The following is an 18519-nucleotide window of genomic DNA, read 5'->3' on the forward strand; positions in this document are numbered from 1 at the left end:
ATGTGAGCCTCTGTCCCTTTTTTCATGTGAAAGGGTAGAAAACAGTTTAGTGTCACTATTATATTTGTTAGCCAGATTTCTATGATAGAATAAATACATCGAGAGTGCATTCAACATATACAGATTTAAATCACTGTCCAAAATCATTTGGTCCTAACTTTCCCTGGGCACTACTACTTTGCCCCCTTCCAAAAAAAAATCACAACTACAGATGTGCTCATACACATAACACATACACTTATGTGTGTGCATACATCTTCATCACCACAACCTCCTTCCTACAATGGACATTCAGAAATGAGTCATTGTGGGTGCTGAAAACCTACCACTCAAAATACCCAGATTAGTCTTCTGAAAATCAGCTTTCATAAGGCCAACACCACTGATTTTGACAGCTGTCTTAGCAGAAAACCCAGACATATAGCTGTGCCTCTGTCTATTCATGCCATGGTAGCTGTGTCAATTTGGACGCTGACTGGTGACATAACCCGAGCAGATGCAGGACCCATATGTGCAATTCCAGATAAGATTTCCAAAGCACTGGCATCTGGATGTCAGCTTTTCTTTCCTGGCCCCACAGCTGAACGTTCTGCTAGACCCGATTGTTTCTCTGCTGGGGAGCAGCCTGCTGCTGGCCTGTTGCGCTCATTGGCACTGCTTAGATTTCAGTGTATTTGAAAACAATAAGCTAGATAATTACCTCACACCAGGAACTTACCTGCTTTGTCAGTTTGGGGTACAAAAGTCTACCAAGGGAAATGAAAAGTATTGGTGCTATTTCTTCAATTCTCAATTATTAAAGCCTTTTTGAGAAATCCATTGAATAGAAACATAGGGTATAGGGTCTAAAACAGTTACGTGCAACGTTGTATTTATAGACACCAAGTTTCCAACAGGGACAATTAGCATGAAAAGAAAATGCATCATGCCAGATAATTTGTGTCCCTGTTTCTCTGATTCTGTGCAGTTTCCCCATAGTGCTGGGACAGCCGTGTGTCACAGTCATCTACCCCGAACAAAGGCCAGGGAGGGTACTCATCTACACATCACCTCTCTTCACTTGTGCCTTTGCAAATGAGCCACTGGATGAACTTTTCCTTCCAATGGGGAGCAACAAAATGAGAAAAAGAGATGCTTGGCAAGTGTGAATCACTGTAGATTGAAAATGCTAAAGCCTGCTCAAGGGCAAAAGGATGATAAACTGATGATAAACTGACAATGATGTGTCCTCCTGCTCATCTGTGCCAGCTTTCCCTATGCAAAGACCCTCTTCCTCCGCCGACCAAACCTACTCCTTACCAAGGGATGCGCAGTCTCTCCATCCTGATCCCCAATGTGTGGCCCATGCTTCAATGGGAAAGAACTGGGGGAAATCAGCTTCATTTGACTGATATGAACTTCACCAACTAGATACCTGGGTGATAGATGTCACTGTGATACATAAACTGATACTTCTGAGAAGAACAAAATATAGATGTAAGACTTAAAGGAAGATAGTATTATAGCATTGTTCCCTCCCCAAAAAAATCTGATACAGAAACATTAATATGGTGTGCTTACTTTAAATTAAAATGATTTAATCCCAAAATAAATTAAAATTCAAAATGTCCATTTTATAGAAATTGAATTAAAATACAGAATTAAAATATACAATCTCACCGTTTTATTTCTCTTATATCCTAAGGTTGGTGCCTTCATCTAAAAGTGAAATGAACCACCCTTATCAGCTACTAAATATTGCTTAAAAGGAAGCTGATTGCCACCAAGCAATTTCAGCAAGAAATCATTTATAATTGGAGTTTTAAACTTCGCAATTTATAAAATATGACAAATTCCAATTATTGCTATTTTACACACAAAAATGGAAAACAACAAAGGCAAACACAGCCATTTACTCTTTCAGAAATATCATGTGGCTTTCAAAGTTTATTTATTTTTTATTTTTTAATTTTTTATACTCTCGAGAACAGCTGGCGTGTATTTTATTTTCGATATTATCTTCTGGCAGAATGATTCATGTAAATAAGGCAGCAGATTGTAACATGCTAGGAAAAGTTCCGAAAAACCCAAAGATGACAATCACTCCTGGGATTTTTAGGAAGACATTCGTTGAAATATAAGAGGGTTGACCAGCCTTCTGGAAGTTGGAAAGCATTTATTCCTTTGCTTAATAGTCTTCCTAGGTGCATTCATGCAAAGCCTTTAGAAGGAATTGTCCTCTCTTTCAAGGGGGTTTGACCTGGGCACAGTTAATCATCACTGTGATAAAGCAATTAAAGGTACTCATAATTAGGACTAAACCAAATGTAAGTAATCAGAAAATTAAGGGGAAAACGACATTATAATGGCACTGTGTTTTCCTTAATGACCTCTTGGCTGAGAAGGACATTCTCACATTGGTGCATGGAGACTTAGGTGCATACTACATTAACCCTAGTAGGAGGTCAGTATGTAAATATCTTCTTCAAGTGATAAGAATGTACCTTGAAATCATTTAGTGTCACTGACTTCTTAATAATACTGCCCACAACAAAAGAGACAATTAATGATCAATCTGTTAGAAGTTACATACATTGTCTACACAAATTCAAGTCAACTCTACAGACGTATTGAGCACCTACTAAGAGCACAACCCTGTGGAAGACACAGATGAACAAGACATGATAGCCATTTTCCAAGTTGCTTGTAATCTAATAAGAGATTTAAGACATGTGTGAACCCATTTTGGAATTTTTTTCCCCCAAAAAATACACGGGTACATTCATGTATATCTAAATGGTGGAATTTTTAAATATATGAATGACAGAATAGTATGAAAATGGTATTCTATCTCCTAAATTTTACTTATTAATGCAATCATTGCAATTTTAGGTCCTGTCTCCACACCTGCACCTTTCATTCCAGGTTAGGGTACAAAAACTCATTATAAATTTCTTCAGAGAGGAAAATTACCTAAATATTCCCCAAAGCTGCATTTGGGGAGCCTTATTTATAGCAAGCTATGAATGCTCATTTAATGTCAATATTCAGGGTCTCTATTTTTCCTGCCCCACCTAAACTGTTCTACATTTAAAAATAATGGGCAGCAATCTCAGTGGCAAAACCTGTCCCCCCAACCACACCTCCCAATTACAATAATCCAGAATAATCTCTAAAAGTCATGGAAATGTAATCTAATAATTTAGATATTGATTGAAAGAATATAATCTTTCTTTGGATTAATATTATGAGTTAAAGATCTCAAGGTTAATGCAAGTGTCAGTAGGAAAATAAAACCTGGACTTTTTTTTTTAACTAAATGAATTTTAAGCAGTTATTTTTCAACAGGAGAAAATGCAGCATGTAGAAATGAGTATCCTCTCCCACCTATATTTTCATGGTAGGCATGATACTCTTTGGGAGGAAAATTACTTTGTGCTTTTTTTAAAGCTTCCTAAGTCTCTTTGAAAATCAGGCTAAACCCCTCAAACATAGTTGCATGAGATTCTATTAAATGCAGTTTTGTTGATGTGGCCCCAAATGATTTTCCTCTTTTAGTCTCTGCAGGCTGCCCCAAGTCTCCATGTCTGTTAATGACCTATTGCTTCTGTCTGATTCAATACAGCCCACTGGCTATGGAAATGGCAGGTCTCAGCAGGAGACAACAAAATGGTCAGCAAACAGGGCTGAGCCATGTCATTTTCCTCAAATACTTTCCCAGAAATGAAATGACAAGCTTTAAAATGTTGTCTTCTGCTGAGGGCAAATATTTCTTTATTAAACAAAAGTGCATGTCCTCTAGTTTCCATTCAAACCACAGCTTAAAGTGTGCCACTTGAAAAACTTATATTGTAAAATAATTTAATACCTAATATTTCCCTTCTATTAATAATTCCTTTCTCTGTCACTCTCTCACTTCTACCTCAGGGTTCCAATCTCAGCTATGCCAGTTACTAACAGCTGTGGGACCTTAAGCAAATCACTTTACCACTTTTTCCCCCCACCAGAAACAATCTAACTATATTATAATCTCCAGATAAAGCCAAGTTATATGACAGCAATTAGTTACCAATCAGTCACATAAATTCCCCAAACTGATTAGTAACTTTCCAGGATTGAGAATAGTCTGATCTACAGCAATCCAATTCCTAGTAAAAAATAATATAGCTTAGCTGTGAATCCAGTGAAACTAATCATTCAGCAGAGATAATAGGTACTAACTCAAAGGACCAGGCCTGGCTACTTTATATTTAGAAGGACCCAACAATGTCTTCCAGAAGATTAAACGCTGTCTAAATTCTGAATTGGGCTTTTACATTCAGTCCACCTAAATGTGATCTCAGGAGAGGATACAGTTGATCTTACTATGCATTATTAAATAGTTACTGAGTTTTATCTCCTATGTGACTACAATTCTAAAAGTATAATTTAAAATGTCATTGAACTATCCTTATGGATTAAAGATGCAATTAAAATAGTCATTGATATTATCATTTGCCTTTGTATTTGTGTAGAACTCACAGACTTCCCACTTACAAAGAAAAGATAGAAAGGAAAAAGAAAGAATTTTCTGTTTCTTTAGGTCAATTCTACCCTTGGCCTAATCTCTATACCAGATGAAATTTACTAAAACATTGTATCAACCTAAAATGAAGTATAACAGTGTATTATTTTAGAGGGCATTTTTCTGGTGGCCTAAAGGGTCCCTTGCATTTTTTTTTTTAATATCTTTAGAAATGAGGGAAAGAGTTGCTCTGACCTCACAATTTCCTGCAGCAGTTATCTAGCCTCATGGGAATTTGAGTAGGCTCTTTCTCTGTGGGTAATCCAACCATTAGTTACACATTCTATTCATCCAGAACAACAAATTTTAGAATAATTTCACTAATTTCCCCAAATGTTTATTTTTCCCAACAGAGGTAAAGCAAAATGGCATGACATTTTCTTTTCTTAGGCAGTATTCCATTACACTGTCACAAAATAGCACCGTCCCATGGATTCCTTACCTTGCAATCATAAATCATCAGATCCTGAATTGGCAAGTGTCTGAGAAGTGATATTCACCAGGAACTAGCAGACAGTAATAAAAACAGCTGGAGACTGACTGACCAGGGACATCTGACCCAGCTCCTCAGCTGGCCCATAGGTTCATGCCTGCAGTCCAGAGACGATGACGATGGAACATACTAGCAAGCCCTGCAGCACCCTTCCCCCAGGAGGAGCCAATAGGTCTTGATTTTCTGTGGTCTTTAACGGTTATAGGGTCAGGCTCAGAAAACCATCTGCAACCATGTATCAGCCAGGAAGTACATGGGAAGACTCATCTTGAAATCAGCTGCTCATTCCACAACTGTTTTCAAGAGACAAGGATCACAATTTTATTTTGGCTGATTTATAGAAAGTCAAATGTTTGATTTTTAATTTCTTTCTTTTTACTTGTCTATATTTCTTGATTTTCAACACATTATTCCCACTTTGTGTAGTTTAACAAAAAGAGGTATTTGACACCCCCCCCTCACACACACAAAGGGACAACTACTTATGAAAGATTCTTCTATAGGAATCTTTCTGTCTTTAAAAAGCTAGAGAAGTAGATTATACATTGACATTATAGTATAATCGTTCGATTATGTGTTCAGTTTGGCTCTTATTATATTTAGAGATTTTAATATCTTAAAATAACTTTGATTTGGTTCTCCTAAGCCACTTTCCGCCAAGTATGTTTTGCAGAATACCACCAGTCTAGAATGTTCACAGGTGTCTGCAGTCAGCTTAGTTTGAGAAACAATGCACATTACCACCCCACCCACCATCTTTCCTCAAACCCAGATGAACCCAAAAGGCTTACAAAGTTCTGAAGACTGAGATAGGAAGGCAGCCCTGGCCACACTGGCCGAGTTTTGGGTCAGTTTTGGACTATAAATGATTGTCAGCTGGTGTCACCCTGCTCCACATCATTCCTAGCCGATGCTGGTAACAACATGATGTCCGCTGCCACCAAGGACTATTCTAAAGCCAAGAAAATCACCATAATCTGGCACAGATTTGCAAATATCTATTCTATATCACCACAGAGGTATAAGAAATAAAGTTATACAAATTCTCATTTGATGCAACACCTTATGATTTTCTGTCAAGTTTGAAAATTGATATAGGTTGAGTATCCCTTATGCAAAATGCTTGGGACTAGAAGTGTTTCAGATTTTGGAATATTTGCATATACAAAATGAGATGCCTTAGGAATGGGACCCAAGTCTAAACACAAAATTCATTTATGTTTCATGTATATCTTATACACATAGCCTGAAGATAATTTTACAAACTATTTTTAATAATTTTGCGCATGAAACAAAGTTTCGACTGCATTTTGACTCTGACCTATCCCATGAGATTAAGTGTGCAATTTTCCATTTATGGTCATGTTGGCATTCAAAAAGATTTGGATTTTGAAGAATGTGATATCAGATTTTCAGATTAAGGATGCTCAATCTGTAGAATAATTATCTTTCTGTTCTACTTTAATCTCCAAATAATTTGGCCACCCTTAGTGCCTAAGTAAGAATTAAAGATATGTTCCCATACCTTGCAAACAGTCTTTATATTAGCATGCCCCAAACAAAACCTTCCTGATCACAATGAAATTGCTGCTTTTGTTTCCTCTCCCAGTCTCTACCATGTATGGCTATGCTAAGAGACTAGGACTCTCAAACTATTCCCACAGGGACCCATGTGAACACCAAACTTAAATGGGTGTGTGTGTGTGTGTGTGTGTGTGTGTGTGTGTGTGTGTGGTTGGAGAAGGGGATGAACTGTATAAGTCTGTGGCCACAAGAAGTGACTGGCCTGAGGCTTGGTGATCTGATTCCCTCCTGTTGCTTTGAGGATTCAGTCTCTGTCACAGTCAATTTTTCTTGAGTGCTCACTGTGAACTTGTGTGTAGTAGATTATCTAATACTATGTGTAGTATCTCATCTAATTCTTGCAGCATTCCAAGAGGTAAGAATTGCTACCATCTCCATTTAGAGTTAAGGAAACTGAGGCTTAGAGAGTTTAAATAAATTGCCCAGATCTACATAACTAAGAGTAGGGATTCAAATCCAGATATAAGTGATCCAATAGCCACTAGTCTGTTTCATTGAACCGTGTTGGTCTGTTTTCTTATTGATCTCTTCCACTCACAGTAAGAATGCTGAGAGGCAAAACTATGACCCATTTTTGTCTCCCACTATTTTCCTCAGTCTCTGATGCAAATTAGGCACTCAGTAAATATTTACTGAACTGAAGCTTAGTACTTTCAGATTTATTGTCTCATTTTTCTAGATCCTGGCCACCTGAGGTAATTAACTTTGCAACTAGAAAGTCCTCATTTACAATTAGCACTAGTTTCAGTCAAGTGACCAAATACCACAGCTTTCCTCCAAAATAATAGTTCCCTCAAACCCTATCTCCTCACCCAGACTTCTCACGTTATTTCTCAGTGAATGATGACATATTTTTACCCCACAAATCCAAGTTAGCAAGGTACATAAAAACCCAGTGGGATATGCATCTGCCATAGCAATATGCCATTACGAAAATCCTTCTGAGAAGTTCTCCCTTCTGATCTTGATGTGGAAAGGTGCCCTTGTTGGCGTGGCAGATGATGGATTTTGTGTAACATGCACGAGGAGAATCACATGTGCATTAAAATGTTTCACCAACATAATTTTAATTGATAGCAATGGTTGATGACTAGTTCTTCCAGTTCTTCTGACTTCTGACTGTTTATTTCCATTTCTCTAAGTTGAGGTTATACAATATGATAAGAAGAGTAATGGTGCATCACACTTAAGTCTAAAGGAAACATTGATTCTGGAGTATGTTTACAAACTCTACTTTTTCCAGATGCTTCTAAATTGCTAATGAGAGTATTTTAACAGCCTCTTTGATTTTTAAGCGAAGGATTTTCATTCTGAAGGTAAAAATACATTGTTATTACCAAATTTTAAATTTTTTACCCTGAATTTATACTATAAAACATAAATACAATTAATGTAAACAATTTATGTTGTGTTCAATGAAAATTATTTATCCTGCTTCTAACCTGAGAGGATTTTATTGACAATATTCCTGTATTCCTGCATTGATAATACCCCTAACAAGCATTAACATTTTTCTTCAAAACCTGTGTGTTATTCTGGACTACCCAACACTCAGACAGAAATACTAGCAGATGTTTCTCAAACGTGTTCTATATGCCAGGTTCTGTACTAAGCATTTTTAATTACACTAACTCATTCAGTCCTACAACATGCCTGCTAGGAAAACTTGCACTATAGTTCTCTCCATTCTAAAGATGAAGAAACTGAGGCTTAGAAAGGGAAGAGACCATTCTAGATCTATACAGTTAATAAATGAGCAAGTTGGGATGTAAACTCAAATTGGCTGGATGCCAAAATCCATGCACTTAATGAATTTGCCATACTCTCTCCTATGTCTAGGGGATGTGGATTAAAACGGAGCTTGGAACACAGAGGTGAGACAAGGCTCTGGTTCTGAGGTTATCTGTGCCTTTGACTGGTAGGATTTATTTGTTCATTCTTTTATTCACCAGGTATTTCCTGAGAACCTATTATAGGAAGGACTTGAATTTTACATCTTGAATATGCTAATATTATTAGTACTTGTTCTGGCCCACCTCTGAAAAGAAGCTTATGTTGAATTTAGTGAGATTTGAGCTTTTCAGATAAAAGTTTCATGAGTTAGTTTTTCAGATTGTGGCATATGAATAGCTCTAATGTCCTCTTCTCTTTTTATGTACGAGTTAAAACAGCAATGACTGTTTAAATGACATGTTTTAAACTTTCACAACTATACAGTATTTTCTCAAAATCATAAATATGATTCTATACAGCCTAATAAGTTAATTTTGAATAGTGAATTATACTTTTTACTCCAAAGTAAATTCTAAGGTAATAAAATATAGGGAAATAATGATTTTTCATCAAACTCCGCACACTCCAGTTTTTCAATTTTGAGAATGGAGATTTTGATAAAACATACATTCTTGAGATAATGTAAAGACCAATGAGATAATTCTTCGCAAACTACACTGAGATTCTTCAACGAAACCAATTTTGTAAGTGTAAAACATTAACCTAGATAGAAAATAAATGCTGGAGTCAGAGGAATGCCTACTTCATTAAAGCTCGGCAACTTAGACAAAATGCATAGTGCAGGTAGATCCAACTGACTACTTCCATATTAGTTTGCCAAATTAGATATTGGACATGTCACATCTCTTTTATAAACCCTATTGCAAAAGTTATGATTCATTTGTATACATATTTCAGTTTAAACCCAAGTCAGTTACGAATAGAAATTGTGAATTAACTTTCAACGTTAAAAACATTTTCCTAAATGCCAATACCGATACCTTATTTGAGGTAAGGACATAGGAGAGGTGAACAACAGACTTAAGAAATTTCTGCTTTTCTTTTCCATTCTTTCTTTTCAAATAAAAATACTACAATCCTTACTTTTGATTGTTTTATAGCTCAATTGATAAGGTGTATTCCTTTTTTTTGTTCAAGAAAATTTAAAAGCAACTAATTTAAATATGCAAAATTATCTTGAGTTGTTCATACGTGAACTTAAAAGCCGTGCAACACAGGAAAATTAAGTAATTATGCCTCCAAGTTATTTACTGCAATTAAGCTCATTTATCATATGCAAATTAGTGCAAACTGGTCTCATTAGTTACTAAATTACTCAATATGAGCTGAACAATGTAGCACTCCAGTTTGTAATGAAAAATCCCTGTAGAGGCAAGCAGTATCAATTAAGCTAATTTGCATATGCAAATATATTCACTAACTTTCTCTTTTTCTATATTTAGTTTTACATTTTCTTACCATTCTAGATCATAGGGAGACTATAGGGTCACTCATCTTTTTCTCCTTCCTCTATCTCAGCTAAAGGAATTAATTCAGAATGCTTCTATTATTTGAAATCATTTTATTTTATTTTAGCATTGATGTCTAGAGGATACAGCTTTAACAACAAAAGCCATCAGGAATAAGAACATGTAACTTCCTAGAGATAATCATTTCATTTATACTTATAAGTTCCAGTAAAATAAATGAGGGTGAAATTCTAACTCATCAATAAGGTAGAAAGTAGACTCGAAGTTATCACTCTCCTTCACAGAAGTCTTTTGAAAGCATTACCAGCAAATGCAAAAGCATCTTAATAAATAACGGTGTGTATCTTTGTATTAGTCAGCTTTTGAGCTGTTTTAGGTATATTCACTTTCCTTTGCCCAGATGTTTCAATTGTACTAGTTGACCCTTTATTTTCTTTTGCTAAATGAGATTAAAGGAAATGTCCAAGATAGCAGATTTGGCCACAACCCCACACCCACAACCCAACACTTCACCCACAACCCAACATTGTCACAGTAGCTCCTTTTGCCTATACCTCCAGTATATTTTCTCTATCAGAATATTTTGTTTAGTTTTCTACAATTGGCTGGGTCTCAGAGACTGGAGTGGAACTGTGGCTAGAAATACTTGAATAATAACAAAGACACAAAGAAGAGACTATTTACTTTTTGTTTTCCTTATTACATCAACCACATATTTTTTTAAAATTTCTGGTAGAGGACCTGTATGTTCTCTACTATCTCTGCAGCACCAAAATAATACATGGGCCAACTAACCATGATTCCAGCATATGCTCTTAACCAATCTTCAAAATGTGATTAACAATAGAAAAGTAGAAATTTAAATGTAAATCTTGACCTGATTTTCTTCTACATCTGATCCACAATGGCCTCTGTAAAATACAGGCTTTTCTTTTATTTGAGGCATAACTCTACCCCATATTCCATGGGTGAACGTATTAGAGGGGAAAAAACCACATAAATGATATCTGACAGTTCACTGGTCTATGATGTCATCCATTTTGTTCACACAAATCTTTGATTACGTTGCCTAATAAGTAAAATATAACTATAGTTGAGCTCCCTTCTCTACCATTTTTAGAAAACAGTACCTTAATGAAACTGTTCTGCTAAGGTCATTACCACAGACCCTATCTGTGTCTTATACAAGAGAGTTTCCTACTAATAAATGATCTTTGCAAAAACAATTATCTCTAATATGGTGGGGAACATAGGCAATCATGCGACCACATTACCCGGCCTTTTTTCCACTCCCAGAGAACCTTAGCTATTATAATCTTAGAATATTCTTGGAGGTTCTCTCTTGGTCTCCCTACAAAGAGTCTGCCTGTGGGATTCTCTTTCAGGCTGGTGCCTGAATGTTCTAAGAGCAATGCAAAAATTCCTTTATGAACAGAAATAATGCAAGGTCAATGTCATAAATATAGAAGGGTTCGTGTAATATGGCCAAGCATAACACTGACACATGGATACCACACTTCCACACTTACCTCTGTGTTTTAGGGCATTTCTTACAGAATATTCTTTTTTGTTCTCTCATGACTTAATTTAAATAATAAATGCATTTCTGTGTCATTTATGTACAAACATGTGGGTACTTATGATTATATTCATATAATTCACAAAATGTTATTTCTTTTATGATCCAAAATGAGTTATGGATAAAGACTGTCCTTTAATCATGTTTTAAGTATATTATACAATGTCAATAATAAAATGTCTATCTCTATACAGTTCAATGTAATGTGCTGACAATGAATACAAACATAAACCTTAAAAATTTTCATGTATTAGGTTTGATTTGTTTGTTTCAACACCTGTGAGGTGAGTAAAGCAGCATTACTATGGAGTATGCAAAACACAATATTGCAACTCTATGTAACAATTATATAAGCATTATTTACAGAATGAAAAAAACTTAAATCCTTCTGTAAGGGCATACAAATAATTACAGCACTCCATTCATAAATCTGGCACCTAAGGGGAAAATCATTCCAGTAGTTAATTTTTTGACTTACAAAGATAGTATTTGTACCTTACAAAACCATTTCGTGTTTTGTTCACTTTGATAAGGTAAAATACGAATATTCTATCTGGTCCCTAAAATGGAAAAGTAAAAATAAATGCCACTCATACTTTCTCATATTAAGGAAATCCTGAAGTGGGAACACAATGCCCTAAGAGAACTTTTAAAGCAGGAACCAAATTTGTGCTTAATCACACGTACTATATTCAGGAAAGATCCCACATAATGAACTCCGAAAGTGTTTGGATTTTTACTTAGCTTGCCACAAAATGTACAGTTCCCAATATTAACCCCTTGCCTTCCCATTCCTCATCTAATTTATAAAAGTCAAAGAAAAATATAGTGAACTATAATCCCTTGACTCAAGCCCAGGAGGTACATTTCACAGCCCTGTAGTTGCAAGGCTGACATCCCTCGAACTCTCGACTCTCCTGCAGAAGATGCCTCTGTCCTAAAATTCATGCCTGAAACAGATACAGGTTCACTGGGACTATCATACTTGTCACAGTCAGTAGTGAGGCTGCTGTGTGATTGGCAGCCTCACGGTTTCATAATATCCAGTCTGGGCCTTGGCCCTGTCTACATGCACCGGTATTTAATCATTAGATCCAATATTGGTATTGGAATTTGGTTTAGGAAGAATTGATTTTACATTGATAGAATCTCCAATTAAGTTTAATTTTTTTCCCTTTCAGTGGAAAAGTGTCAAATTTTCAGTGATCCCAACTGAATTTTCTTATTTTTCCTAAGAGACTATATGGCTAATTAAATGTACACAGCAAAAACACATATTACAGTCAGAGAATGGGTACATCAAAAATTAAGAAGCCCGTCCTCGCTCCCTACCCCTAAACCCTCTGCATCAAGGAGTGCTTAGCATGTGCTTCAGTGGAACAATCCTGGGAGCACAGGGAGCAGGAGAGCTTGGTGCCTGGTGCACTGAAGCCGCAGATATTTCCTGAACTCCATACTGGTATTCAGAACTAACCTCTACTTCACCTTCCAAACTCAGTCAGTTCCCTAATCCTGTTTACTCCAACTATAAATGTCTTCATTCTTCCCTCCTATTACCAGTGTCTTTTAAAATGCCCTTATCATTTCTTGGGAAGTATTATAATCTAGTGTTAGCATCCTGGGTTCAAATTCAACTCTTATTACCTAAACAGACATGAGAGATTGAGTTATTCAAGCTTATTAAGTCTCAGTTCATTTAATTTTAAGACGTACCTAATCATAGCACCTATCTCATAGGTACATATTGTGAGCATCTGATGATACAAAGAAGAGAACTTAATTAGCACAATACACAAAACTTGGTACATAGTAAAAATTCAGTAATTTTAAGCTAAAATCCATCCAGACTAAGTTTTCATAATTGATATACACACACCCCAGTTGGTATTTGCTTAGAAATGTAAACTTTTAGATATCATCAAAATACCCAATAGCAAGAAAATGGTTAAATTATGGTACATCCATAGTGTGGAATGACATTTATCCATTAGCAATAATGAAAACCAATCCTTAATACAGACATGACCCCAAGACATTGATTTTAAAAAAGGCTGATTGCTAAAGAGCATATAATTGGCCAATAGGTTATTTTTCCATCTACTTTTCTTCTGTACCTAACACTTTACTGTAACTGTTTCAATTGACAAAACCTATGATATCTCTTCAGTATTTGTTCTACTCAAGGATTTATCCTCAGCTACCTTGACATTATTAATACTCCATCCTCTGGCAAAATAAAAATCCTGTGGTTTTCTCTTCCTTCCTGTCTACTCCCTTCTCATCTTTCTTCTATTGTCCTCTTAAATGATGACATGCCCCACGGTTGCCTCTCCTGAACCTTCTCTTTGTTCTGCATCTTTTCTATGGTCTGTATCCCATTGCTTGATTTGAACTTTACATCTAAATACCAGTGATCAGTAATTTCCAGCCCTGCTTTCAGCCCTAGCCTCAATAGCGCTCTAAAGGAACCAGACCCAGGTTTCCAACTGCTTATCTTCTATCAAGTTGGCTATTTAAAAGAATATCCCTTTCAACTTCTCTCAGGTAATAGGATCATCAGATGACTAGTAAGCAATCTAGAAAACCTCTTTCCCCCAGTGATTGCAAGCTAGTCTAAGACAACAGCCACGGACAGTGAATTCGGTGTTCTTACTAAGTACGTGAAACTTTGGATGACTATAAACTGTGAAGTGAGAGCCCACACCTATACCTTGTTGACCACACAGGTCTTTATCAAGTGAAGGAAGAGTAAGAAGGAAGGAAGGGAAGGAAAAATTCATCCCAGTCTTCATGAATCTTCAGGACTCTACTATGGAGCCTCATGAAACAAAATGCAGAAGCCATCTTGTCCTTGCAGAACACTGAGATACTGCTGAATGTGGTAAAGACATAGGCTCAAGGGTTTCCCTGATAATTAGGCAAAACAACTAATTAGATAGCTTAGTGGAGGCTCTTCTTGTTATTACTACTTCACAACCCTTCTTGCCTACAATTCTAGTATTTAAAGTACTATATAGTTCTTCCACTTTATAACCATTGGTGTTAAAATCAAATGATATAAGAAGTTTTAGTTTCTATGGCAATTACAAGATTATATAGTACAAACACGCTTGGATGCCTCACCTTTTTTGTTGCTGTTGTTGTTACAAGATAAGGCCTCACTCTGTCACCCAGGCTGGAGTGCAGTGGCATGGTCATTGCTCACTGTAACCTCAAACTCTTGGGCTCAAGTGATCCATCCACCTGAGCCTCCCAAGTAGCTAGGACTATAGGTACACACTACCACACCAGCTAAATTTTTTTTTTTTAAGAGATGGAATTTCCCTATGTTGTCTAGGCTGGTCTCAAGCTCCAGGCCTCAAGTGATCCTCCTGCCTTGGCCTCCTAAAGTGCTGAGAATACAGGCATGAGCCACCATGCCCAGCTAGATACTTGACATTGCAAGCATCCCTACCAAGCCACCTACACTTCCCCTGAAAGCCAATAGCTGTGAACATGTTCTAAATGTGGCCAGCTCTTTTTGGCAGTTTTCTTGTATGAAGGTAATTTTTTTTTCTTTTCAATTTGTACCTATTTATCTTTTTTCCATACTCTTAAGCCACACAGAATATATTCTTTTTTTTTTGTCATGAGGCCTTGAAATATATAAAGAGGGCATCAATGTTCCTTTTAAGTCAGATGTTTTCCAAACTAAACTTCTCCTGGCCCTTTGCCACTCTCCATGTAACATGATTTCCAGGTCACTCACCAGTGTGGTTATACTACTCCACGTGGCATCCAGCTGTCTATGTTTCCTTTAAGTGTGGTGTCTGAGTAGAGTGTGACCAACCCAAAATGGAGATGAGCACACAGCCTCACTCTAGACACTCTACTCTCTCAACAAAGTATAATGTTGAATTAGCATTTGGGACAGTCATTCTACATTATATTTTTATACTGAGATTATGTTCAATTCAAACTTCTAAGTTTTGTGTCAGTTTAAATTCTTGCAGCTCCTAAGTCACCTTTTCCATAGGACTCTGGACTCATGATTTCCAGAAAGAATTCAGAAGATAATAATCTAGGGCTACTTTTCAAACCATTTTTTTTTCATTAATAACTGTTAGGCACCAACCGCTTCAAAATATAAATAGGAGTAGTCCTGAATGACACCAGAATCTAACAATACGTCTGTCATGGCCCATACAAAACTTGTAACAAAGATGCTGAACAAAGTTTGTACAGGAGAAAAGGAAATAAAAACATGATCCCTTCTGTATCCTTGAAACTAATCCTAGGTTACTATTGCAAAGGTAAGTCAAAATTTTATGTACACATTAGAATAGCAACTCTCAAGGTATGTTTCTAGAAACATCAGTTCTATAATATGTTAACAGATATTAATGGAAAAATGAAAAATAAGATTAAACAAAAATAAACAAAGACTCTTCAGGACCTTAAATTTGTAAATGTGAATTGTGATATCTCAGGCCTGCTGGAACATCAAAATTATCTCAAAAGGTTGTTAAAAACCACAAATTCCTGGTAAAAACCACAAATTCCCTATAAACTCTAATTTAGCAGATGCAGAGGTTAAGGCCCAACAATGCAGCCTTTGAACAAGTGTTGGGTGATTCTGAAACTGCCAGAAAAGAAACTGCTTTGGAGAACCACTGGGATTTGGCCATGAGCTAATTTTTTAGGGAGAATCTGGTGCCAGTTTCCCAAAGGTACATACTTTGGGACTAATATGCTAGATTCAGTACTGCTTTTGATTATCTAGAAAATGAAAGCACCATACTGGCCATTTTTAGGAAGTCTAAAATGAACAGGAATCTGGAGTTTACCTTTATTTTACCCCAAGGTTTAAGAAAAATATAACCACCTTTTCCAAATACAATAAGCTGCCTAAATATCCCAAATGTGTCTGCTTCTCTAATTCCACGTAAAAAATATATCTTCCATAGTTAAAAGAAAGTTTGGCGATGGCAACATTTACCCTGAAAGCAGGAACAATATAGAACAATCGTCCGTGGTTGAAGGCAAATGTGTGGCATTGCTGAGAAAGTCTTAAAGTTTCGAATAAGCAAGATGCTGAGTTTGGGATGAATTTTCTCTAGGGCTAAATAACTACAGGTCCGTCCTATCAACCTTCACATTTATTTGTCATGAAATTCATTGGAAAAATCAATTATTATCTGTCTCCTTTCACTTAAAGACATATTTTAAAATTTCACCCTGAGAAATTTTCTAATTTGGGGAGGCAAACATTGAGATCAGAAGCACTTACAAATACAAACTCAAGCAAAGAACTGAAATTTGGCGACACGTAAAAATGTCACAGTACTTTCACAACAAAACTTAGCTCTTCCGAAAACAATATATAGCTCCGAAGACACACACATATAACCACTTACAAATACAGCACACACACAATCATTCTGGGAACAGCCAGGTATTACACATTGCGCATCAACTAAATAGTGCAATCCATCTAAATTATTACAGCACGAATAATACTTGCCCTCCCTTTCTCATTAATATTCTCTCAAGGGATGGCATTCTAAAAAGAAAAAAATAAATTCATAAGAATTTCAGAATTCCAAGATTACATGACAACAAAAACACAGCTGAAATTTTTAAAAAATTATTTTAAAAAGACTAAACATATGTATGCTTTTGGTAAAATATAAGCAAGCTTCTTTTCGTTTTAAAGGTACCTGCAAAATGTGACTTCCCAAATGTGCTTCAAATACTTCAATGGCTAGTGCACTGGGGCTTCTCCTTCGTTGTGCACCTATAACTTAAAAGAAAAAGAAAGAAAGAAAAAAAGAAAGAAAGAAAAATTAAGTTGGAGCTCTGATTTCACACCTTCAGCTTAATTTCTCTTGAATTGCATGTCCACCGAATTAGCACAGCAGTGAGATCTGAAACACTGCCCAGTATAACTTTGGTTCCGAGTTGTCTGAGCATAAGCACAGCCTAGGTCGAATTTTCAATTCAGAATGTCAATTGCTTAGACACATTAAAAAAACACATTCAGACTTTGTTAAAGTCTTTTGGATTGTTTTTCCTATATTGGAGTAAAAACATGAACGCTCAGATTCCTTTAAAATAAATTAGTACGCTGTTTTTCTTAAAAGTAAGGTATTGATATTTTCAAGCAGCTGCATACTGTGTTTTTCCCTCCAGAAAAAAACCCTAAACTTTTCATATGCTCTGTGCTAGAAAAACACATTTTTTCTATTTTCTAATGCAATAACTTTCTAACAATTTAATAACACAACATATTAGATAAGAGAGTCTCATTAATGACTGTTTGCACTAGCATTAGGTGTCCGAGGTGGCTGGATTTCGTATTTACTGCATATTCACACGGACCAGCTGAAGCCCAGGGGAACCCTTGGCCGGCACGTGCCTCACCGGGTCAGTTATTGTTTCTTATCTCGAGTTCCTGAACATTTTTGTTCTCTTGCTAACTTAGAGTCAATCATTTTTCTTCTTGGCATACCCCACATGCTTTTCCTGTAGGCACCTGCCACCCAAGGAACCCCAATAATCCCTAACAAAAGTGGGCTTGATGCGTGATATTTGTGGAATCCAGAACTGGGGGTCATCTCCTTACAATTTTTCTTTTAACATACAGTGCCAATTTGCTCTTAAACCTGTTCTTCTAGGTATTTAAGTTTTCAAACATCAGAAAAATCTGCTCGCTTTACAGTGATCTATGAAAGAAAATATTCAGTTCTTTTCTATATTTCCAACAATTCCCTGTGTTTTTGCGATTTTCTTGAAAATTTTATTACAAACGATTGTTCCCTAAAGCCCAGATATTACTAACTGAAAATAAAATAAAAATCCCCTACTTTCTTACTTCTAAAAACATTTTCAGCTAGCTGACAAAAAAATTCCAGCAAAATGCTAATGGGATAATTCTGTTTCATTTCAGTTACTAAATTGGTCAGTTGGATCCATAGCTTAGCAGGGATTTTAATATAAATGTATTTATGATTATTGTGGTGTGTAAAAGTAGGGAGTTAGTTTACCCCTACAATTGTGACTTAGTGTCTGCAATGTC

The 18519-nt window shown here is 36.2% G+C and overlaps 1 protein-coding gene across 1 annotated transcript in view; it reads right to left on the reverse strand.

Annotated features, from left to right (window-relative positions):
• NPAS3 (neuronal PAS domain protein 3) overlaps positions 1-18519 on the reverse strand; it is an 855986-nt gene that overhangs the window by 401627 nt on the left and 435840 nt on the right. Inside the window, 1 exon segment of the mRNA XM_012647885.1 lies at positions 17162-17244. Coding sequence (XP_012503339.1) covers positions 17162-17244 — 83 coding nt within the window.

This window comes from Propithecus coquereli, unplaced genomic scaffold, assembly GCF_000956105.1.
Source record: "Propithecus coquereli isolate 6110/MARCELLA unplaced genomic scaffold, Pcoq_1.0 Scaffold273, whole genome shotgun sequence".
NCBI classification, from domain to species: Eukaryota; Metazoa; Chordata; class Mammalia; order Primates; family Indriidae; genus Propithecus; species Propithecus coquereli.